The 24983-nt window shown below is 48.4% G+C and overlaps 1 protein-coding gene and 1 long non-coding RNA gene across 15 annotated transcripts in view; one reads left to right on the top strand and one right to left on the bottom strand.

Moving 5' to 3' along the window:
- The window catches only part of CDK5RAP2 (CDK5 regulatory subunit associated protein 2), a 183032-nt gene that overhangs the window by 111219 nt on the left and 46830 nt on the right, over nt 1-24983 (top strand). For 10 of the 14 annotated variants that reach the window (XR_014826137.1, XR_014826135.1, XR_014826138.1 and 7 more), the window contains 5 exons: nt 3463-3558; nt 5372-5559; nt 13561-14002; nt 20641-20872; nt 24582-24713. Coding sequence is in view for 11 of the 14 variants with exons in the window: in XM_084994137.1 (XP_084850263.1) it covers nt 3463-3558; nt 5372-5559; nt 13561-14002; nt 20641-20872; nt 24582-24713 (1090 nt within the window). In the remaining 3 variants the exon portion in view is untranslated. The remainder of the gene's footprint in view (nt 1-3462; nt 3559-5371; nt 5560-13560; nt 14003-20640; nt 20873-24581; nt 24714-24983) is intronic. The other 4 variants (XM_084994140.1, XM_084994127.1, XM_084994108.1 and 1 more) reach the window with 1 other exon arrangement.
- On the bottom strand, nt 11501-16707 carry LOC146407180 (uncharacterized). The gene is made up of 2 exons (XR_014826140.1): nt 14573-16707; nt 11501-14281 (listed from the first exon to the last, which is right to left on the bottom strand). It is a non-coding gene; the product is annotated as an uncharacterized LOC146407180 (long non-coding RNA).

The raw sequence follows: 24983 nt of genomic DNA, 5'->3' as shown, positions 1-24983 counted from the left end.
TCATTTTTTTTCTTTTAGCAATGTTTTGTTGCACACTGGACCCTGATGTTAAAACTGAACGCAGACACATCCGTGGCCCGTGGAGTGTGTGATATGGAGAAGCGGAGTGTGGTGAGGGCGGGGTGGCACCAGAGCAGGCGTGGAGACAGGCCCTGCCTCCTCCCTGAGGTCAAGGGAGGGTCTTCTGGAGGAAGAAGGGGAGCCTGCAAGGGCTCAGGGAAGACAACCCAGAGGCAGGGGGAGAACCAGGACTGAGTGGTTGCGGAGCCGTGTTGAGGGAGGGCTGCTTGCTGGTGTCAGGTGCTCTGAGAAAAAGCGGCTGGGGAGTCGTTCGTGACCCAGGCAGTTTCAGCAGAGTGACGGGGACAGAGGCCACGTGGCAGTTGATCGAAGAGCAGTGAGGAGATGAAGGTTGAGCCAGTCTGCCCTTGGAGACATGTAGGTCACTTCTCCAGTTGGTGGAGGGACTGGAAGCCGAGCCCACCTGCAAGTGACTCAGGTCTTTCTGGAATCTTTCTTATAAGTCATTGAAAAGTGTTAAGTCACACATAGCATTCGGGACATTTCTCCCTGTCCACAACATTTTATTTCTTGATCATTGCTGGAAATTGAGACTCTAATTCTTATCTTAACCAAGGCAGCAGAGATAAAGAGAAATGAAAGTGAATTTGTATTTCTGTGTATTGAGTAACCATGTGATTGTGGTTCTGGAAATGAGGAATAAATAACTTGAATGCTTTTGCTCTTTTACCTTGGAATGACATGGGTTAACAAAACTTTGCTCAAACTTCAGGGAGACCCTTCTCTGCTCTGCTGGGTTGCGGGGAGCACCTTTCTGCCTCCTCCTATTCCCAGGGGGGCGTCTATCTACGTTAGAAGATCTTTGGTAGCAAAAGCCACATTGCAGAAGGTGAAGAGAGGGAGTTCTTGAAAAGAAGCTTGGTGAGAGGCAGACAGCATTCAGTGACCAGAGCTGTTGGTGAATCAGAGGGGAAAGTGTTGTTATTTTGCTCTTTGTAAGTTGAGAGAGGTTTTCCCCAGTATTTTATTAGGAACAAATTCGAACTTAGCAAAGGGGAAAGAATTTCACAGTGGCCGTCCGGATCCTCAGCCCCTAGAGTCTACTTTTTTTTTTTTTGGATCTTTTTAGGGCTGCACCCAAGGCATATGGAAGTTCCCAGGCTAGGGGTTGAATTGGAACTACAGCTGCCGGCCTACGCCACAGCCTCAGCAATGCGGGATCCGAGCTATGTCTGTGACCTATACCATAGCTCGTGGCAATGCCAGATACTTAACCCACTGAGCGAGGCCAGGGATCAAACCCGCGTCCTCATGGATACTAGTAGGGTTCGTTAACCACTGAGCCACGATGGGAACTCCCTAGATTCTACTATTAACAATTCCCAACAGCCATCATCCCTCCATCTTACCTTTTTGATAAATTTCAGTGTAAATTACAAACACCAGTATACTTCCCCCTAAACACTTCAACATGTTTAACTTTGGTATATGTTTATAGTTACTTTCTCTTTTAAGGTTAAATTTGCACACACGAAATATTGAAGGCCGAAGTCTCCATTTGCTAAGTTTTACAAATGTACGTACCTGTGTGACCCAGACTTCTGTCAAGAACCTTCACATCCCTTCTAGTCAGTTCCCGCCCCCACCCCAGCCACTGTTCTCATGTTGTTCCACATCCGCTTTGCCTGTGCTGGACCTTCATATAAGTGGAATCTTAAAGTATCTTTTTTTTGTGTAAAGCTGCTTTCACTCAGCATGTCTTTGCGATTCCCCCATGTTGGTACGTGAATCCACAATCTGTTCCTTTTTATTGCTCTGTAGTATTCCATTGTAGGATCTGTTACAATTTCTGTATTCATTCTGCTATGGACGTGTGCTTGGATTGTTTCCGTCTTTGGATATTATGATAAAGGCTGATAGGAACATTTATATACAGGTCTTTACATGGACATATGTTTTCATTTCTCTTGATGAATTCCTAGGAGTAGAATTCCTGGGTCATAGGTTTATTAGTTTCTTATTATTATAAGAAACTGCCAGTGCTTTGTCCAAAGTAATTTTAACATTTTATACTCCCACTGTCTGGTTAGGTGGTCCTAGTTGGTCATTTGAGAGTGTTTTAACAGTGAGGTAAGAAACCAAGAGAGGGAGAGAAGTTCCTCATCCGTATTTAGGAAGTTTTATGCCTCAGGAAATAACATTTACGCATGGTCAGTCTGTGAACGCCTGATGGTGTTGTCGGAGCTGCAGATTCATCAGTGCTGTTGGATCCTGACTAGGGTGGTTGGGTTGCATGTGTTCTGATCCTGGGATGTTTTCTGCAAGATGAGTTTCTGAAGTCAGCTTGCTTTGTTTTGTCTTTCTTCTTCTAAAACAAGGGTTTCCTCGAGAAGGAAGATCAGAAAATTTTCAGTTGGGTTGGGAAAATTATGGGGTAATCAACTAAATGTATGAATTCATAAAATCAAAGTATGGAAGTAGGACTGCGCCTCGCCTCATGTGCAGCATGCCAGCGGGTGGCTGGGACTCAGCTCATGGTTTTAACCCTTTGGTGCAGAGCTCACTACTTCATTGGTATCATTTTTGAAACAGTGTCGACTAATTGCCTCCCTGGGTGTGGCTGCCTCCCCTTTCACTTTTTATTTGGTTAATCCAGGCATCTCATGACTATGAAATACACTCTCCCCAAGAGCTGGGATCTGGCCCTGTTGAGAACCTTGTACTGTCCATTCTGTAGAATGCAGACTGTAGAAGCTTTGGGATTTAGTCTTCTTTATAGCATTAGGGATTTATGCAGTCTTTATAAATAACTGTCCTTCACTTTCAAAAGCAGAAAGTTGTTGCCAGGCAAGCTCGATACTCTCCTCATTAGTGATGAGGACCTTTTGTCAGCAAAGTGGCAGTGTGACCAGGACTGTCCATCTCAGATGTGTGACGGTCCAGAAAGAGGTTTATACCCTGCGCCTAATAGGAGAAGTGATGCATAAATGCAGCACACCATAAATTTCATTTACTGCTTTCTTGCTATTTGATAATTTCAATTCCATCAATAGCTATTTTCCAAAATCTTGTTACTTTTATATAATCTCTAAGTGAATTTAGCAACAGCAGGGGTGGCAGCGGCACAACGGACAGCACATTCAATTTCCAGTCGCTCAGAGAAGGCCAGGCAAAGGCAGGGGGAAATGGCCTTAGTTCTTTCTCAGGAAATTTGTCCTTAAATGATGCCTGATCCCAGGCAGCTGTGTGTGATTTGCCAGAACAAGTAACTCTGACTTTGGCTGATTTTTATTTCATGGCTTTGGCATTTGTGTCTGCCTCTTTTTTTGGTTTGTTTCTTGTTTTGCATTTTTTTAAAAAGACATCACCAACTTGCTCATACATATTCATGCTGTACACATTTTTGGGTTGCATTTTCACACCATCCCGTGCTCCATGTAGCTTCTGGCTAACAAGGATGACGAGAACTCCACCAGAACTGGAGAGGTTGACGAGAATAACTTGCCGAGTGATGAGCATCTGGAGCAGAGTAACAAGGTAGGAACATCTGCCCCGCTCGGTGCCAAGCCAATCTTCCAGTCTGGAATGCGTCCCACCAGTTTGCTGTTCCTTCTGCCTGTGTGGAGTGCCTGCTGTGGGCCAGTGGAGAGCAAAGAGAGGAGGTCTCTGCCTTTTCCAAAGTTATGGATGGGGTGGTAGAGCCAGTGATGAAACAGGATAGTAAGCATAGAGTTGAAAATAAAAATGAGGCTGTTATAGGGGAACAGTAGGCCTTGGGTGTTGGATCTGGGCAGCTCCTTAGGGCTGACCATTCATCTCATGCCCTGGAGACTGAGGCCTCGCAGGGAGATGGTTTGGGACCAGAGCCCTTGTCTGTGGACCGCTGTGAACTCCCAGATCACTCACTTGCCGTGTAAGGAGCCACCGATAGAACCAAACGTTCCTTCCCTGGGTCCCTCCGAAATCTGCTGATCCGAAACCCAGCTTTGTGTCAGGGCGTTATTGAGAATTTCACTCCGTCCACATAGGCTGCTCCTCCAGGCACAGTGACACTCCACATTTGCAGCAGATACTCGCCAAGGTTGAAAGAGCCCCAAAGACTGGGACATGGTGGGAGATGGGAGGCTGCAGATGTGACATTTGTGGTCCTCAAGGTGATCAAGTTCCTGGAGCCAAGAGTGAGAGAGCGTTAAAATGTAGAGACTATTGGAGAGAGAAAAATTCCAAAGCATTTGAAGTAGGGGTTTCGGAATTAGATAGATCTGGTTTTAAGTTTTGGTCACTATCTCTGTTACCTCAGTTAACCCTTTTAACTCCGAAGCCAGAGTTTCCCCGTCAGTGGGGATGATAATACTCTCTTGTTAGAATTGTTGTGATGCTAAAATAGAAAGTATGTACTAAGTACTCAGTAAATGATAGCAATTGCTCTTTTTGTTATTATATTCTAGGCTCTTCCTTCTATGGAGGTTGCTTATTAAGATGGATTTAATAACTAGATTGGTGGCAAACAAGACCCTATAAATAACAGCTCATTTGTGTGGGTCTTGTCTTCCATTTAAAAATCTTAAGCATTTTACCAATGTGGAGAGAGAGGGGTGTGCTGGCTAGTGTGTGTATCACCAGCAGTAATGAAGTTAAGAGGAGTTATTTATAGACTGGCAGAAGAAATTTACAGCTTTGGAAAGGGGGAGAAAGAATGCTAATTGCAGCACCTCAAGACATGCCCAACACAGGCTTTAACTAGATGTTTCCTTGGTACCACTTGCTGGGGACCTGAGATGACCCAAGAAGGTGGATCTGTAAATAACACCTCTCCGTGGGGATCAGGAACTCTCCATGGTCCTGATGAGACAAATCAGAGTCATTAATTAGGATGTGTCTGTAAAGAGGCTGGCTGTCTGATACATAATGAGGAGGATACATTGCGAAAAGTACATAATAAATGTCCAAAGCATTGTTAATGGCCATTAACGATGTTCCGATGTTCCGTAGCCTTCTTAGAAGGAATTTATAGGAAATAGGGGTGAGGGAACATGCCTGCAGTGGGTCAGACACTGTGCCATGAACTTAAGGGGAGCAACCATCTCATTTTGTTCCCGTAGCCACCTTGGAAGGTGGTGTCACCGTCCCCATTTGTAGATGAGGAAACTGAGGGTGGGGAGACATGCCCCTGCCAGCATCTCCCCACCGCCAGGTGAGCGTGTGTGGACCGCGAGCCTGTGCCCCCCCCCCCGCACCCCGACCCTTTCTCTCGCTCATCACTCCCTGTCTCCATCCTTTGTCCCCTCCGAGTCACCCCCCCTTCCCCTCCTCCGTGGCCTGTTATCTGACTGAATACTTTGATTTGCAGATTATGGAGGACTATTCGCAAGGGGGCTGCAAAAATGGATTTTTAAAGCACACAAATTCCAGTATTTTAGACTACGATGGAGCCCACAGACCTGGCTGCCCTGGAGACCAGAATCTAGAAGAAGGCGAGCTCGTGAGCCTGCTTGCCCCGCTTTTCACTGAGAAGGCCACGTGGATACTGGAATCCAGGTAGATGTGGGGCCCAGGCCCTGTTTTGTCTCTAGTTGGAGGGGAGAACAAACTCATTTTGCTAAATGGGTTTCGATGGTGGTGCCGTGTAATTTACCTGAGAGAGCACCCGAAATGGCTTGGAAGGAATCTTGCCAGTCATGCAATTAAGTAATTAGGCTGCGTGCTCTTGGCTGTGAGGGGACTTCATTCAGCAAAGCCGCATGCAAGCGCTTCATAGAGGAGAGAGAAAGCTGCCTTCAGAATTGTTCCTGGGAGCCCCGGAACGGGCGGCCTGGCTGTCAGTGCGAGGAGTCAGCCCTCCCCCCCCCCGAAATCCTTTCCAGTTTCTACAACAGCTTAAAAACTACCATTGTGGTTGTGACTTTGCTGTTTTATGTTGAGCTTGAACTGAAATTCCCTTCTCATTATATCTGCTGGGAGTCACGCCTATGTGAGGAAACACTACAGGGTATTTTTCTTAAAACAAAAAAGGAGAAATACTCAGTACGTTTGCGCTTTTAAAATTCGTGCTTTAGGAACAAATTTCCCTTCCTTCCCATTCTTTCCAGTCCGCTGTAGCAGCTGCTCTGGGCTTTGGAGCCGAGGTAGCTATGCCTCCATCCCTTGGTGCTTCTGTTTTTCTGACCATGTCTCGGGGTGGCTATGAGGAGTGCAAAACATGCCTTTCAAGGGGAATGGCTGGCATGTGATGCGTGTGCAGTGAAAGCTTTTGTCCTCTGGCCGAGAGAGCAATGGAGCCAGTACCCTTGCCTAGGATGCTCGGCAGGAGCCAGGAGCCTGGTCGTTCTCACATCCTTGGCGGACTCAGCCTCATAGACATTTCTTCAGCTGAGAGAGGATGGTGGGGTTCTGTCTTGGTGAGCTCAGGGGGGCCACCTTCCCCAGCCCTGCCATCTGTTTAATGTCTCTAGCACGAGCCCTCTTGGGAGACATGCCCAGGGGCTCATGGTGTATTATCACTGGGAGTTAGGGGACCAGAGATGACACTTGAGAGACAGGAGTTCCTCAACATCAGTGGCCCATGTGTTAAAAATGTTAAAAGATGCACCTCGCTCTCTCTGAGGGCCACCTAGGAATGCACTTAGGTGATGTGATTGGGGAAAGTACAGCGGGTGTGGCGCGGGTGTGGCAAGTGGGGACCTGTGTGCCCCCTCCTGGCAGGTAGGAGCTTTCAGTCCCCAGTCGTTGTCATGCAAGCACATGGGTTCAGGGCTTCCGGTCTTTCAGTAGAAGCCCAAGTTTTGTATTCTCAATCTCCTGATTTTTGAAAACTTAGGCTTTGCTATATTTTTAAAGAAAGTGTTTTATGGCCCTCCACTGCAGGCAAGCTTGTGCTATTCAGTTCGCTGTTCCCTATAGGTGTTTGTTCCATTGGCTCCCAGGCCGTTATGGACCAGTTCTAGTGTTAGATGAGGCTTTCTTTTTTCTTTGTCTTTTTAGGGCTGCACCCACGTCATATGGAGGTTCCCAGGCTAGGGGTCTAATCGGAGCTACAGCTGCTGGCCTTTGCCACAGTCACAGCAATGCCAGATCTGAGCCACGTCTTCAACCTACACCATAGCTCACGGCAATGCCAGATCCTTAACCCACTGAGCAAGGCCAGCAATCAAACCTGCATCCTCATGGATGCTAGTCGGGTTCCCTAACTGCTGAGCCACGACAAGAACTCCTGGAAAAGACTTTCTTATGCTGGCCCAGATCTGCTGCCCCAGTCCTGCTCTCTGCACAGCCTTCTTTCACAGTACTGCTGAGCCCCAAGACCGTGGAGTCATAGCTCTGCCTGAAGGCCTGAGTTCAGTCTTTTCAAAAGACTGTTGGAGGAGTTTCCTGGTAGCCTAGAAGGACTCAGCTTTGTCACTGCTGTGGCCTGGGAGCTTCTACATGCCGTGGACATGGCCAAAATAAAATAAAAAGACTGCTTTAGTAACTAGGATTCTGACTGGTCAGGGAAACATCAATTTCCTGCCCAGAAATTTGCTCTAGGAGGTAGGTGTTTGATGCACCAAAAAACACAGAGAATGGGAGTCTGACAGACTTGTGCTCTAGTCCAGCTCTACCGTTTAGACCTGTGACTTGTCTCTTCATCTTGGCTTCCTCATCCGTAAAGTGTGTGTGTGGGGAGGAATGATGATACTTATCCATTAACTACCCTGTAGGGATCTTGTGAGGATTAAAGAAAATAATGGTATAAAGTGTAGATCCAGGTTGGTATTTGGCGGGGTTTGGGTGATATTATTGCTTCAGTTGGCCCTGCCATTTACTCCTCCCCTTTCCCTTCATCCTCAGGTAAGATTCATACCATATGCAGGGTCCATTGGCCTGCCTGTGATTCATGCCTCTGTGTTCACCATGGAGACTACACATCTCTGCAGCCTGCCTGCCCCTCCCAGCCTGCTTTCCATGCTGCTTCCAGAGCAATAACTTAAAATGCAGTGAAGTCACTCCTCTATTTAAAACCCCTCAGAGTTCTGTTGTAGCAGAGCAGGTTAAGGATCTGGTGGCTCAGGTTGCTGCTGTGGCTTGGGTTTGATCCCAGGCTGCTGCAGGAACGGCCAGAAAAAAACCACACACACACACACAAAAAAAAAACGAGTTCCTGTCGTAGTGCAGCAGAAACGAATCTGACTAGGAACCATGAGGTTGCGGGTTCAATCCCTGGCCTCTCTCAGGAGATTAAGGATCCGGCATTGCCACGAGCTGTGATGGAGGTCACAGACATGGCTCATATCCCGCGTTGCTGTGGCTCTGGCGTAGGCCAGTGGCTATAGCTCCGATTAGACCCCTAGCCTGGGAACCTAGATATGCTGCGGGTCCGGCCCTGAAAAGACAAAAAGACAAAAAAACAAAACAAAACAAAAACAAAAACCCACTCCAAAACCCTCTTAGAGGCTCTCCACTGTTCTGGGGATTAGGGTCCTTAGTGTGGCCTGCTCAGCCCTTCACAGTCCTGCGACCTTCCTTCAGCTCTGTTCACGCTGATCCCGCCCTGCTTTCTGTGCTCCAGCCGTGCTGCCCTTTCAGTTCTCCTTGACTCAGAGTCTGGGCGTGTGCCAGTCCCTCCAGATGTGCTGGTCCCTCCAGATGAGCACTCCAAGGTGCCTGCTCTGTGCTCCCCTCCCCTGACAAGGGTAAGTCATCAGCCAGGGAGGGATAAGAGAAGCTGCACAGTAGTCTTGTGCTGGGCAGGGCCAAGCGCTCGTTTTGAAATGAGTGGTGATAAATACAAACTATGACCTGTCCTGTGATTTCATGTCGCATGAGTTGCTGACTGAGTCCCTGACTGAGTCAAGGTTAAGGAAGGGCCGGCTCTGACGGATGAGGGATTACCTAGGCCTCTTTATCTCGGTCCAAGAGCTCTCATACCCTTCGCTTCACTTATCAAGGTTAGCGCCAGTTTCCCAGTTGTGAAACCCAGTGGACAGTGTCAGCCTTGCGTCCATGCCCCCTCTCATTCTCCTTCTCCCTCACTGACTTCTCCTCAGGCTTTGTTGCCAGCTCCTCTTCCTCTGCCAGATGCTGGGTGCTGGATGGTGGAGGGTCCCAGCTCTGTTCTCAGCTCCCTTTCCTCTTGGGGGTCTCTGCTCTGCATGGCTTCAGAGTAGGCGGTGTGCCTTTGGGATTTTCATCCGTGGCCCAGGGCCCTCTCCAGATCATAGCCAGCTGCACCTCACTTCTGATCCATCTAAAACCCAACCCTCTGCTCCATCAAGCTTCTCTGTTCTTCTTTCACTTGTTACTTAATAGCGCTGCTGTAGCCAGAGCCTAGTTTGCACAGTTGTCATAACTACCAGCAGGTCTCTGATTCCACCTCTTAAGGTGTGTCCCTAATCCAGTTCTCCTGCTGCCCTCTTAGTCCAAACTGCCACCACCTAGTGCTCAGACTCCAACAGCACAGCCTCCTAACTTGTGTCTCTGCCTCCGTGTTTGCCCCTCTTTATCATTCTCCACAGAGCAGCCAGAGCTGGCTCTGAAGAACCTAGATGAGGTTATGCTTCCTCCCTGCTTACAGCCTCCCTGGATTTCCACTGCGTCTGGAGTAGGACCGGAGCTTCTTGACATGGCCTCTGCCTGTCGCTCTGTCTTTATCGGCTGCCTCTCTGTGCACAGTCATCCAAGTTGTTCTTACCTCGGGGCCTTTGCAGTAGCTGTTCCCTGTACCTGAAATGCTCTTTTCCTGGGATCTTGGTGCTGTCACAGCTAGAAATCAGCTCAGCAGCGAGGCCTTTCCTGACCACTCTGTCCAACAAGCATCCCTGTTGCTCTTTGTCTCGGGACTGGCGCCCGCCCTCCCTCCTTCCTTGTACTTATCTTGCCTCATGTTGTCCTATTGAGTCAGCAGGACCTGGATGAGTGTCTCTCTCTGTAACAAAATGTAAGCGCCGTGTTTCTTTTTCACCATGCATTTCCACTGCCTTCCTTGACAAACGGGAGATGCTCAATAAATATTCAAATGGATGTGTGGACAATTAAAAAGTTCACCGTCGCAGCAGAAGGGTTAAGTTTAGAAAACTAGAAAGAGTGCGGTGCTTCTTTTGGGTCTTAAAGGTCTGTGCCTGCAGCCTCTGCTCCCCGCTCTGCTTTCAGGGGATCTGGAAATCTTCAGGAGCCTCATTTCCTCATTGGTAAAATGGGGTGCATAGCAGTCCCCATCTCAGTATTATTGTGAGGACTAAACTGAGTGTATTTAAAGGACCTGGCACACCGTAAGTGCTAGCAACTGTCAGCTCCTTCCCCTTCGGCCTTGTCTGTGGCAAAGATGCTTAGGGTATATAAACAATGTTTGGGCCTCTGACAAGACCCTTGGACGGAACCATTAAAAAGGTCCTGATGGTGGTGACAGCTTAATGAATCTGCTGTTCAGATTTCTAGCAGAGTAACACTTGAAATGTTTTCTTTAATAGCACTACCACTTTAGTATATTATAATGGCCTCCTTCACCACCTTTTACTACCCATTTGTAAGTCTCTTTCCTGGGTTTTATTGTGTGTTGTTGGGTAGTGAGTAATGGTCCTCCCTTGGCTAGCTCAATAGCAATTGTCATTATTTTTAATCTATATTAAGGGAAGGAGAGGAAAGGAAAATTTAATTTAATGTGCCTTGAAATACGAGAAATATTTTTTTAAGTCCGGGTATACTCAATTTTAAGATGGTTTGTATAGTCTAGGCGATTCCATATTAGAAGTGAAAAATGCAGCACGTTTTAATTTTGCTTTTCATACTTTTAGTTTTTAGCCTATTCGAGTGTGCTGTAGCTGTTTAGTTTGAATGGAACGGGCTCTGCCCCAGAGCCGGCTGTTAGGAATGCAGAAATGAGGAAGGACCCACCCCTGCCCTGGGGGCGCTCAGTGTGAAGGTAACGCGAGGGTACCCGTCACTTCCGGTGGCAGCACAGACACAAGGGAAGGGGAGGCCAAGGTGTGGTAAGGGAGTCGGTAGTTCGGGTCTGTCTCACAAGATTTTCTGAAATAAGACAGGCAGGGAAAACCGCAGAGAGAAGGATCTGGGACTGACGAGGGCCTCTTCTGTCCCCGCTCTCTCCTGACTCCACCACCTCAGCCTGACTGCACCTTCTTCTTCCAGAAGACAGCAGCAGCTTTCCCGCTGCCCCCTCTTTCAGTACTTGCCTCCCTACAGGCATTTTTTCATATTTTTTGGTCTCAATTTCATAATTTCCATTCCTTTTTTTTTTGGCCTTTTTAGGGCTAAACCCACTGCATATGGAAGTTCCCAGGCTAGGAGTTGAATTGAAGCTACAGCTGCCAGCCTACACCACAGCCACAGCAACTCGGGATCCGAGCCACCCCTGCAACCTACACCACGTCTCATGGCAATGCCGGAGCCCCAACCCACCAAGCGAGGCCAGGGATCAAACCCGCATCCTCCTGGATCCTAGTCGGATTCATTAACTGCTAAGCCATGAAGGGAACGCCTTCCTTCCTTTTTTTGAATCTCTTTTTCTCTTTTATTTTTTAGATGATTGAAACATGCTTATTTTAAATCTTCTTCAGATTGCTCCATCATTTTTATTTTCTAGAGTGGGAAAACCCATCTGTCAGCTTGGTGTCCGTCTTTCATAACAGTGGATTTCGCTTTTAGGAATGGTTTGCTGGGTCAGCAGCCCTGCACTGCCCCCCACCTGTGCTTCTCCCTGTGTGGTGGTTGTGAAGTTGCCTCAGCTTGTCTCTCTAGGTCTTACTTTCAGGGCATGAAACGTGCGTGGTTCGTCTTCCAACCATGAGACTTAAATTTCTGCTTTTGGTGGATGCCTGCATTATCATGGCTGCGGGGCTCCTCCTCTGTTTCTGACTTTGGGATACATCCTACTTGACTTTGAGGCCTGTGGTGCTCCTTGAACATTGTTTTGTCTCATCTGTTTTGCTGTCATTGACATACTTGAGAGCAGAATGGGAGGGGCTGCTGTGTGTACCCCTATCACCATCCATTCATTTTCTTCCCCTCAGCCAGAGTGCCCTCTCCCCAGCCCAGGCATGGCATGCCACTCTGTCACACACAGCTTCAGCGTTGCTCTCCTTTCCATAACACGGCTGAGTTCTCCCCGCCTAACTTTCCAGCCTCACCTCCGTGTTCTCCGCTGTGTGTCTTGACTCCATTCGGGTTGTTTTCCATGCTTAGAAGGTTCCATTTCCTCCCCCCAGCTCACTTCTCATCATCTCTAGAGGCCCTTTCCTGACATTCTTCCTGCCACCCCAATTTAGACACATCACAGTGGTTGTCCGTGACCCTCCCAAACCTCCACAGTTCCTGTGTTTCACTTTTTAGCCTGCGGGGTAGCGGTTTGTTTACCTATCTGCCTCCAGCCCCAGGCCCTGCAGGCTGGCTGGCCTGCAGCCCCAGTGCCCGTGACAGTGGCTGGTCCGAGAGACACACTCACCAGGGATTCTTCTGGAACTGCTCCAGCCTTTTACATGCTGACTTCATTTGAGCTAAGGGCTTGGGGACAAGTGGTTAATTTGGAATGTGGCTCCAGGCAGCAGGAAGGAAGGGATGAGGGAGAGGTAGGTAGGAGTGGAGGCCAAGCCAGGGAGGCTGCCTTGTGAGCTGGTCACTGCTGTGGGCAGCTGGGCCTCTGTCCTGCCAGCCACTCCTTGAGGGACAGCACAGACTCTGTGTCAGTGCTGTCCCTCTACAGGGTGGGAGACTCAGACATACATCCAGTGGCTCTCTTCCTTCAGTGGTTGAGGGTTTCCCCCGCAGCTATAAACATTTGCCCATTGCCCCGCTGGTGACTCTGGGAGAAGGCTCAGGGCAGAGAGGTGCCGTGGGGGCTGGCAGGGGGGCTCTCTGTCCCGGAAGCTGTCCACACAGCAGAGCAGAAACCCCAGGTGGCCCAGGCCCATGGCCCAGGGCATAAGAAGCCTCTGCTACCCGACATGTTCTTGTTTAATCCTCACAGTGTCCTATCGAGGAAGGCTCACCGTGCTTTCATAGAATCGGAGTTAGAATCTGAAGCCATTTGGTCTGATTTCAATGCCACTGCTCTTTTTATCCAGATCGGTTTCCAGCATCTCTTCATTCAGCATCTATTTGCTGAGCAGGGATCGTGCATCCTGAAGGACCAGGTCACTCGGATCTGCTGGGTTGGCCAGATTTCATCCAAAGCCATACCTGCCCCTGGATGTAGGGATGGGGCTGGGGCGGCGGCGGCGGCAGGTGGGGGTGGTCCTTGCAGTTATCACAAACACCTTATGACTGCTCTCCCTAAGCTGAACCTGCATCCAGGTAGCTGCGTGGTCCCCTTCCTTGCCATGCACCTGTGTCAGAACAGTTCTGGTCTTATCCATGAAGGAGACATAGTGGTACCTGTCTGGTGTGGTTGTTCTGAGGTGACGTGGACAGAATACCTGGTGGTTCCAGCACGTGGCAGGTGCTCACCGTGTTTAAACAGAGTGGGCCAGAGTGGGTGGGAGAAACTGTACAGCGGACAAGGCCCTAGCAGAAGGCTTAGTTTTCTTATTTCCTTCCCTTTTGGAAAAACAGGCCAGACCTTCTTAAAGTGCTCCGTGAGCTGTTCCTGGAGCAGACATGCTTGACAGAGCAGGAAGCTTCAGGCGAACACCTTGATGGTAAAACAGAGAAGACGCTTAAGCAGATGGCTGTTCCACTAAGAGGTGAACTCGAGCATTTTATCCAAGGCGACTCCTCTTCGAAGCCAGGCGATGCACTGAGGTGGCCTTGGGGGGCCCAGGAAGCAGAGGCTGCTGAGGCATCCAGGGTGGAGCAGAAAGATGCCTCTGTGCAGACAGAGGCCATGGAGGCCGTGGAGGGCAACACGCTCAGATTCAGACACAAGAGCAAGAGAGACACCTGGGAGGAGAAGCCAACAGATTCTGTCTTCAGCACCGAGCATCAGCCTGAGAACTTGGGTGGGATGCCGGGGCGGCAGGCTGCTGCCCTTTGCTTCCCCAGGGGGACCGGAAAAGTAAGTTTTCCCACATATTACTTTCTCAGTTACTGACTACAGAGAAAAAACTTATAAGTCATCTCCAATCCCCACTACTTTTTTTTTTTTTTTTTAATTTATCTTAAGCCTGGTGTTTCTCTCTGTCTACACTTACTCAGGCCTTTGCCTAGAGGTGTGTGTCTATCCTAACCTTCCCCAAAGTGTTACCTACATTTCCTCCCTCCCTCGCTCCTCCCCCATCCCAGCCCTCTCCTATTTTTTTTTTTTTTAACGTGGCGCAGTGGTTGGCGAATACGACTGGGAACCATGCCCTTGCTCAGTGGGTTGACGATCCGGCGTTGCCGTGGGCTGTGGTGTAGGTTGCAGACGCGGCTTGGATCCCGAGTTGCTGTGGCTCTGGCGTAGGCCGGTGGCTACGGCTCCGATTGGACCCCTAGTCTGGGAATCTCCATATGCCGCGGGAGCGGCTTAAGAAATAGCAAAAGGACAAAAAAAAAAAAAAAAAAAAAAAAAAACCTCAGCACTGCAGACCGAGCCGCGTCTGCAACCTACACCATAGCTCACGGCAACGCCGGATCGTTAACCCACTGAGCAAGGGCAGGGACCGAACCCGCAACCTCATGGTTCCTAGTCGGATTCGTTAACCACTTTCCATTATGGCTCATCACAGGGTACCGAATACATTTCCCTGTGCTGCACAGCAGGACCTATTGTCCATCCACCATAAGTACAGTAATAGCTCACATCTGCCAACCCCAGCCTCCCACTGCGTCCCTCCCCAATCGCCAGTTCCCCTCGGCAACCACAGGTCTGTTCTCTGTCTGTGAGTCTGTTTCTATTTCGTAGATAGGTTCATTTGTATCCTCTTTTAGATTCCACATGTAGTGATATCATATGGTATTTGTCTTTCTCTGTCTGACTTACTTCACTTAGTATGATAATCACTAGGTCCATCCATGTTGCTGCAGATGGCATTGTTTTATTCTTTTTTATGGCTGAGTAGTATTCCATTGTGTATATGTACCACATTTTCTTTATCCATTCATCTGTAGGTGAACATTTAGGTTGTTTCCATGTCCTGGCTATTGTGAATAGTGCTGCTATGAACATAGGGGTGTGTATCTTTTTGAACTAGAGTTTTGTCTGGATATACGCCCAGGAGTAGGATTGCTGGATCATATGATAATTGCATTTTTTGTTTTCTGAGGAACCTCCATGATGTTTTCCATAGATGCTGCACCAATTTACACTCCCAGGAGGGTTCCTTTTTTTTCACACCCTCTCTACCATTTGTTATTTCTAGAATTTTTAATGTCAGCCATTCTGACCATTGTGAGGTGGCACCTTATTGTAGTTTTGATTTGCATTTCTCTCATAATGAATGATGTCGAGGCATCTTTTCATGTGCCTATTGGCCATCAGCATTTCTTTTTTGGAGAGGCGCCTCTTTCAGTCTTTTGCCCATTTTCTGATTGGGTTGTTTGTTTTTTTGTTGTTGAGTTGTATGTGCTATTTGTATATTTTGGGATTAAGCCCTTGTCATTAGTGTCATTTGCAAATATCTTCTCCCTCTGTTCTGTAGGTTCTCTTTTCATTTTATTTATGGTTTCCTTTGCTGTGCAAAAACTTGTAAGTTGATTAGGTCCCACTTATTTATTTTTGTTTTTATTTATACTGCCTTGGGAAACTGGCCTAAGAAAACATTGGTATGATTTATGTCAGAGAATGTTTTGCCTATGATAGCCCTCTCACATTTATCTATATATCATGATATTTATATGTTTTCAGTATAAAAACAGAGCCATGTTTATACTTCTGTCTGTAGCTTTCTCTTTCATGTTAGACGTCAAAGCATCTTTTCTCGTAATGCCTGGTAAGAGTCCATTGTGGAGAACGTGCCAACACGTCCGTAATTTTTCCCTCTTGATGGACCTTTACTTTTACACATTTGCAGTAAAATTGTAATACCCTGACTTTAGGTGCAGAGACGAGAACCTAGGTTTTATTTTTGTACAGACTTTGTGTCTGAGAGGTACTGTTCTGTGGGCTTTGTCTCCATTCTCTTATCCTTACAACTCCCGTCAGAGGCGAGAAAGCCAGGTCCCGAGTACCCATAGTCAGCCAGCTGTTAGGGGGGCTGAGCGGGCCCCTCACTGTGCCTGCCCTTGCCCTGGCTCAGGCTCCTCTCCAGCCTGAGCTGGCCTAAGGGGCAGGGTCCAGTTTTGGTGGGTCTATGGTCTGCTTTACCAAGATGCTGTCTCTGAGCATCGCTTCAGATGCCATCAGATATGCCAGATTATTAAAAGCCAGACTCTCCTGGCAATGTTTGATTGGACTTTTCACTAAAACTCTCTTGGAGGGGTGGGGGTGGCGTGGAGAATCCCCTGAGCAGGGAGCCATGAGTGTTCTGGTAGAGGGGGATAGGTCATGTTTGTAACAGAGTGCCAGCAATGGCTGCGGGTATTCTTGGTTCTGATGAGTGTTTTGTATCTGAGAAATCAACTGTACGCACTGCTTCATAGCATCAGAATAGAGAATTAAGTTTATTTTCTGACCACTAAATTACTGCTTTTGTGCATACCAAAGAGAGTTAGATATATCATTAGCAAAATTGCTTTTGATTGTTTTAAATTATGTACCCAAACTGTAATTTCTAGAAAAAGGTTTTCTAAAGATATCAGTAGAGACCAAAAAAAGAAAAAAAAAGAAAAAAAAAAAAAAAGACTGCCATTATATTAACAGTACTCGAGATGCAAATTTGTGCAATTTGGCTAGAATAGAAATGCTCTCATCTGCCCCAGCTAGTTTAATTTGTACCTGTGTATTAGGAAAACTAGATGGGGTGTGTGCCTGTGCGTGTGTGTGTGTGCACACGCGTGTGCATGTGTGTGTGCACGTGCGTGTACGTGGACACGTGTCTGTCGTTAACCCCTCTCTCCCCATTTGTGTGGGAGATAGCATCCTATGTTCAGGAAAATTGGATAGTCAAATGAACTTAATTTCTCCAAATATATTGAAAAAAATTTTTTCATTTGGAATTAGTATTTTCAAAAGGAAGGCTACTGTGTTTATTTTTTAGCATCTGGTATATATGCCAGGATTGTGCTAGCTTCTATCCATAAATCATTGCGTTTATCCTTCTCAAGGAGCATCTGAGTTGGGTAGGTATTACCTACATTTTGCATATGAAGAAATAAAAGCTCTGGAAGGTTCAGAAAATTGTCCAGAGTGACTCAGCCATTGGGAGGAGTAGGGATATAGTGTGAAGTCTGGTTTCAGAGGCAGGCAGGGGTATTCATAGCCTGCTTTTCTCAGGAAGGGAGGAGCGCTCTTATCCCCATCGTGGCCTCCAGTCTGTGCAAAGTAGAAGGAAACTTTATGGTTTTCTTTGTGGTCTTTGGTCAGTCAAGGAGTCAGTAATCCTAGAGCTTAGGCTTGCTCTTGCATCCTGTTAAAAAGAACATCTTTGCAGCCCAGGGGTAAAACAGGACGATGGGAGAGACTTCTGGGTTAGTTACCAAGGCGAGATGAGGGGCTTTACAGATAAATCCGTGGCTGCACTGGGCCTGGCCGCTTACCTGCTGAGTCCTTGGGTCAGTCACCTGACTTTCAGTGGCTCGACTGGGGCCAGTGTGACCTGGAACCCGAGGCTGGCATGCTGGCTCAGTGGGGCAGTGTGTGGCAAGTGCCTCCTGCCTTGTCAGCGGTAGGAGCTTGGTGTGTGGGTGTTCCTGTCCCTCGTCCATCCCCAAGGGAGAAGTTCCATTGTGACATCTTTAATAAGATGGTAGGTGGGCCTCTGTTCAGTGTCCAGAAGGTAGCATTTTGTGTGGTGTTATTTTAGAAGCGGCATCAGGGTGACTGACGGCAGTCTTCCAGCCTGAAATTGGCTTTGGCATTTGTGCACTTGCAGATAGCTTCTCTGCTGCCATATGACACACAGATTTGGATCCAAGAATAAAGATTGGTGGAGACTGAGGACCAAGCAAATGACTGTTATTTTGCAGCCCTCTTTGATGTGGCATCCACCTCCTCCTAAATGGTCCCCTCACCACCTCAGACTGTTCTTGTCCTTGAACCTGCTCTTTTTTCCACTTGCCTGGAATTTCAGGGCAGAAAGAGCCTCACTTTTCCTACCGAAGAGCTAGTTTAGGCTTCATCTCTCTAATTTTCATACTGGACTGGTTGTTTGACATCTTAGTTCCCTGTCCAGAAAATAGGCATGACTTCTATTACCTTGTGAACTCCAGGATTGCAGACTTTACCTGGATTATGGGAGAACATTCTTGAAGGAGTTTCATATTCTACAACATGCAAGAAGGGCTCCTGCCCATTCTTTCCTTCTTGAGAGACTTTGCTGATTGCCTCATTCCCAGGGTCCTTGCCATTACCAGCTGTGGTCAACATTAGCCGCATATCCTTGTCCCAGACAGAAGCCCTAAACCCATCAGTAGTCACTTCTTGTTTCCCCACCATGCACCCCTAGCTGTAGGCAACCACTAAGCTTTTTCCTGTCTTTATAGATTTGCCTGGTTTAGGTATTTCATATAAATGGAATCATGTGTATGCATTTATTGGTGACTACCATCTTCCACTTAGCATAGCGTTTTCAGTGTTCATTCATGCCATAGCATGTACCAGTGTTTCATTTCTTTTTATTGCCAAGTGGTAGTCCATTATATGGATATACCACATTTTATTTATTCATTCATTAGTTGATGGACATTTGGGCAGTTTCTGCTTTTTGAATAATATATAATGTTGCTGTGAACATTCATGTACAAATTTTTTTGTGTCCATGTGTTTTATTTCTCTTGGGTTTATATCTAGGAGTGGAATTGCTTGGTTATGTAGTAGCTCTGTTCGATATTTTGAGGAAGTACCAGACTCTTTTCTAAAGTGGCTGCAGCTAGTTTATGGAAGTTTTCACTAGCAACGTATGAGGGTTCCAGTTCCTCCACATCCCGACCAACAGTTGTTATTATCGTTTTGATTTTAACCATCCTGATGGGTAGCAGGTGGTGGCATTTCATTGTGATTTGTTGCATTTCCTTGGTGATGAATGATTTGAGCCTCTTTTCATGTGTTTATTATCCATATGTATCTCTTCTTTTGAGAAATGTGTATCAGATCCTTTGCTTATCTTTTAATTGAGTTGTTTGCGTTTTTATTTTTGAGTTGTTATAGGTTTTGTTTTTTTAAATCCTAGATTCAAGTCCTTCTCCTCAGCTTTTGGATCTGTTCAAAATTCTCCGACTTGAAAGACACCCCCCCTTGGCCTCTTAAGTTGTTTGTATGTTCATTCTACACATAGTTGTTGAGCACCTGCTATATACCAGTTCTTGAGCTGGAAGCTGAGGATAGAGTGTGAGTAAGAAGTGCAGATCCATGAACCTTGGAGCTTATAGGCCAGGACACAAGATAGACAATGAACAAGAAGCTGCAGAGGCATTTAGTTATAATGGTCCTAATGTTTTCCAAGGAGAATTACAGGGGACAGTGAGTATGTGACACGGAAATCAGGGCCCATTCTCCTGAGGAAGGCACACATTTGATTGGAGTCCTGATGAGTGTATTGGGCTTGGTGGGAGAGGTGGGAGTGGGCATGAAAGAGGGTTCTAGGCAGAGGAGACAGCATATGCCAAGGTCCTGAACTGGAAGGAAGGAGGGTCCATTTTGAGGAACTGATGGAGGTCTCTGTGGCTGGAGAGTAGGGGACTGGGGGAGGGGTAGTAACTCAGGCTGCGGTCATGCACAATGTGTGGGCTGTTGACTTTGACCTTTGTCATATGAGAACTGGGGAATAGTTCACGTAGTTTTAAGCAGGAGAGAGGTAGGTTTGCCTGTTTCGGTGCAATCTGGCAACGGGGAGAGCAAGGGCAAGAACGAGTATGGGGAGACCCCTCAGGAGGCTGTTGCTATGGCCCCTGAGAGAGCTCACAGCATCTTGGAATTGGGTGGTGGCAGGGAGGACAGGAAGAGTCAAAAGAATTCAGAGACCTGGCAAGTGATGAAAATGGGTGATGTGTATGAAAGGAAAGTTTAAAAATGGCTCCAGGCTTGGGCTCTGCAGTAAGTGGAAGGTGGTGTGATTCACCAAGACAGATGTTGCAGTGGTGTGGCTGCGGGGTGGGGGCGTAGGTGATGAAAGGAGAGAACCGAGCCTTCAGCTGACTTGAGAGTGCCCACGGGCCATCAGAAATGTGTAGGGTAGGCAGGTCGGGAGCTCTGAGCCTGAGAAATAGCCACTGGACTAGTGACCCAGTAGCCCCTGAAAACTTTAGGAAGGGGTGGTTCTGGTGGCCTGGCAGGGTGGGAGGCAGATTGACTTAGGCTGAGGTGGGAAGTGAGGAAGTAGACAAGAAGCTAGAAAATGTTTCCCGGAAGATGGTGCTGGGAAAAGGACCGCCGTGGAGAGAGCGTCTGGAACATGCAGGGAGATAGCGGGTCAGGGCCGAGAGGGTGTTGACGAGGAAAAGCCTGGCACTTGCCCATCAGAGGAGGGGCCTGCTGAGACACGGCTCTGTAGGCTGTGGGTGAACAGAGATGCTGTTATCTGGATGGCCGCTTTGAATGCTGTTGTGTGAGGTCGTCACAGAATGGCCACTATGCGACCAGAAGACGTATATTCACTGTTCACCTGTGTGTGCTTTCAGGATGCTAAGAAGTCCCGCCTGCCCATCCTAGTAAAGCCATCACGTTCTCTAGGAAGCATGTACCGGCTCCCTGCCCCCCAGGACGTGGTGGCCCAGCTACAGGGCCGGATCCTGGAGCTGCAGGGGGAGCTGAAGGAATTTAAAATTCACAACAAGCAACTTCACCAGAAGTTAATTCTGGCTGAAGCAATGATGGAGAAGAGGCCAGTGCCAGACAGAGCGCCCCCGAAAGGTAAGCAGCAAGAAAAGTGTATCCTCCATGAGCTGGGTGCACGGCCCAATAGGTCGTCCTGAAACATCAGCCTCATTCGTGGTTTGGAACTGCAATATATTGAGTATAAATTTCATGAATTGCAGTGACTAATCTTGACTCTTGACGAGCCCACAGTCGAGGGAACCCACTAAGGAAAGTGCATCTGTTGATTTCATTTTATTCTGAAGGGGAAAAGGGGGACTTGTGCTCCCAGGTCCTGCAAAGTCACACACTTGGGATCATCTGGGGTCCCCACCCCACCATGGCACGACTTGAATCTGGGACCTTTCTGGCTCCGTTGGTGGAAGCCTCCGTCCTCGTTGCAGAGCTCTCTGGATGTCCAGGCCATGTTTGTGTGGCTTCCTCAGGGCTAATTCCAAACCCTTCTGACCTTAGGACCTCCTCTAGAAGTGATCCGCATCCCTTCTCACTTTGACTCTGCTGTCCCTCCTCTCCCGGGAGCTCCCCAAGTAGCGGTCATGGCACAGAGTGTCAAGCTGGGACCCCATAGACTCGGAGGGAGCACCTCATCAGACAGAGTGCTTAGGATTTGGCCCCTTTAAGAATCTGGAGAAAGCTGAGGCCCTCACAGAGCCATGCAGATGAGCACGTGCTTATTAGCCTGTGTGTCATCTTCAGAGGTTCGGGCATCCACAGAAGCACTTAGGTTGACTCTTGATTTTGAACTTCCGCTGAAGGGTGTATTTTAGGAATGTATTTGGAAAGTGTGCATCAGGTCCTCCAGTACGCCAGGCACTGGGGAGAATGAACAAAAGACACCAAGCTCACATTCTCACAGGGCAAGGAAGACGGTGGCTGATGAGCACGTGTGTCATGTGTGAGATGATCAGTGCTGAGAGTGAAGGCCGGGTGAGGGGCACGGGTCATGTGGGACAGGAGTCCGGTTTGCTAAGGTTCATGGAAGCTTAGATGGTGCCTCTACCTCCTCAGTGAGGCAACACTGGAGCTGAAACCGGGAGGAAATGAGTCGGCTCGTTATCTTAGGAAGTGGCTTCCTGGCAGAAGGAACAAGGGCAAAGGCCCTGATGTTGCTGTGAACTTGAGTGAGAAGTTGGGTGAGTAGAAAGGAGGCCAGTTATGTGGCTGCAGTAAAGGGAGAGGCAGGGAGAGGGAAAGGGCCTGGGAGGTGGCAGACCCTCTAGGCCAGGCTAGGGCTTTGTCTCTTACTCCAGGTAAGATTGGAAACAGCTGGAAGGCTTTGAGCAGTGGAGTGACCTGCCTGACTTATGCTTTAAAGCACAGGATGCCATTTGGTCCACAGGTTGGCAAATGGCATCCTGTGGACCAAGCTCGATGTGGGTTTTTGTAAAGTTTATGGGAGCACACTCATCACATTCATTTGCATGTTGTCCCAGAGAGCGTTTGTGCTCTGGTGGCGGGGTTGAGTGGTTGGGATGGAGACCCCGTGGCATTCAAAGTCTCAGATGTTCATTTTTTGGCTTTTGAAGAAAAGTGAGCTAACCTCTGCTTGAAAGGATTGTTTTGTTTTGTTTTGCTGTTTTTTTTGTGTATGTTTATAGGGCCACACATGTGGCATATGATGGTTCCCAGGCTAGGGGTCAAATCAGAGCTATAGCGGCTGGCCGACGCCACAGCCACAGCAATGCCAGATCTTTAACCCACTGAGCAAGGCCAGGGATCGAAGCTGTGTCCTCATGGATACTAGTGGGTTCGTTTCCGCTGAGCCACCAAGAGGAACTCCAAAAGGATCAGTTTTGATGTAAACCTTTGCTAGGATGGTGTTTCAGCCCCTGAGATGGAAGAACAGGAGAGCCAGGCTTAGGGGGACAGGAGGTATTTGGTTTGGGACTATTGACATGCCTGTTGAAGATGGATGAGTCTGGAGTCAAGGGGAGAGGTTGGAGCTAAAGCTGGAAGCTTAGGACATATCAACATGTTGCTGGTGTTTGAGGCTCTGAGGCTGGCAGACAGCGGGAGTAGGTCCAGGAACTGAGATAGGACCTGGGTGGTGGGGGCAGCCAATGAGGGAGGAAGGCCCAAGAGAGCCCATGGCTTCAGAAGCTGAGTGAAGATCCGATAGGCCATGTCCAGTATTGCTGGTGAGACAAGTAAGACAAGGATTGGAGGTTGGCCTTGAGGGTTAGCAATGGGGGAGTCATCTGGTGCCCTTGAAGGGAATTTCCATGGATGGGCAGAGCTGATTGGCACGGGTTCCAGAGAGAGGATGGAGGTGGGAATTGGAGACAGCGAGAACAGGCACCTTGGGGGAGATTCGCCACAGGGAGGTGTAGAGAAGCAGGGCGGTTGGGAGCCACGCGGTCCCTGAATCTCAAGGGATCTGTGAATCGGGGCGATGGGTGTCTGCAGGCAGGTGGGATAGTGGTGGTGGAGTCTGGCAGCATGAGCCGCACAGCTGGAGTTCTTAGGGAAGAGACAGAAGTCTGGGGAAGTGTTGGTGCAGAGCAGAGCTGCGCTCACATTTCCAGACAAGGGATGTAGGAAAGAAACATCCACCCTTGGGGGTGCTGCAGAGCAGACGTGTTTGCCAGGGAAGGGTTCAAGGCCAGGAAAGGGTTCGAGACCGGGGTAGTCGACAGCATCCGAGCCGGGGAGCTTCAGAGTGGTTCAGGGCTGGGAGGTGACTGGGAGCCTTGGCCTGCCCGGGGCGGTAAAATAAAGTAAAACGAGTGCCCCTTACCTAGTGAACCCCACTGTCCACCTTAAATACTTGATCTCATTGAATCCTCCCGGCAGTCCTTTGAGGCAGGTACACTAATCATTCCCATTTTCTCGGTGAGGCAGCAGTTTCAGAGGTAAAGTGACTTGGCCACAGTCACACTGTGGCTGGACATCCCAGCCTAGATCAGAACCCGCCTGCCTGATTTCAGAGCCTTTGCTTTTGCCCTGTACTGTTTCATGGAGCCTCGTGTATGCGAGTGTGCTGGATGTTATGATGACCTGTGGCCAGAGGTGTTTTCTATTTCATGGTAGGTTCTCTCTTGGGTTTACCACACTTGAGCTTTTAAGACAGGCTGGCCTTGGGTAGGGTTGCCCGTCCCTCCCTCCTTTTCCCCCAGCATCCTCCATCCATCCATCTACCCATCCAGGTTTTACACATTCAGTGAAGACATTCCCCGAGCCCCTGCTGTGTTGCTAGCCTCGTGCACAGGCTGTAGGAGAGAGAGGGAGGCGGGAGGGGCCGTCTCTGCCTTTGCAGGGCTCCCTGTCTAGTGGGGCGGGGGCCGATAATTAAGCACACCACTGTGGTGGGAGTGGGGGCACTTTGGAGAGGAAAGATGCGGAGAGGTGACTCAGCCGCACAGAAGCCCTGGCACCTTGCCCAGGGCTTGCCATTTGCACTTAACCATGTTTTGATTCCTTGCTGAGACCCTGTGGTGCCTCAACCAGGTGCTGTTTCTGCAGCTGCCCGGAAGCCCTAGAGCTTCTCGGGAAAAGTGGGCAGGAGTCTATAGAATTCATTTTCTCACTCATAGTTTTTTGAGAGCCTGGACTTAAACCATTTTAGACAAGCTGCAGTATATTTATGCTTTTTATGTCCTGTTATGGCAGCTCGATAGATTAATTTTATCTTATAAATTGCATTTTGCCTCCCCAGTGTTTTTATTTTCCCTGTTGTATCTTTGTGTTCTTCTTATTTGTTGGCTAAGTTTCAAGTCTATGGTTTTATTTTTTTTTCTCTTTGTAGATGCTGTAGCCCAGCCCCTTGTGGGAGCAGCCTACCAGGATAGCCTCAGAGAGCAGGAAGGACCCAAAGCCATACCCTGCATCTGGAGAGACAAGGAAGGGGCCACCGATCAGCAAGCCCGCCATGAGACCGGTCAGAATTCACCCCCCTATGCATATTGGACAGCCACCATGTGCTGGGCACTACTCAGGGTGTTTCATATATAAAATTATAAGCCCTACAACAGCCACCTTAGGGTGTCGTCATTATTCCCAAGTAACACGTGAGAAGGCTAAGGTTTTTAAAAAGAATTGATCCAGGGCCACCCCGCTGGAGCTTACAGTCCGTTTGTCTGACACTTTTCTACCAGGCCGCTGGCTGCGCTCTGATGGCTCAGCCTCAAAGGACACGGCGCTCGCCCTT

This window comes from Sus scrofa, chromosome 1, assembly GCF_054392235.1.
Source record: "Sus scrofa isolate SSC_HxYL_T2T_F1_AM1 chromosome 1, Sscrofa_HxYL_maternal_Yorkshire_Landrace_v2.0, whole genome shotgun sequence".
Lineage (NCBI taxonomy): Eukaryota > Metazoa > Chordata > Mammalia > Artiodactyla > Suidae > Sus > Sus scrofa.
This window is presented reverse-complemented; position numbering and strand designations above follow the sequence as displayed.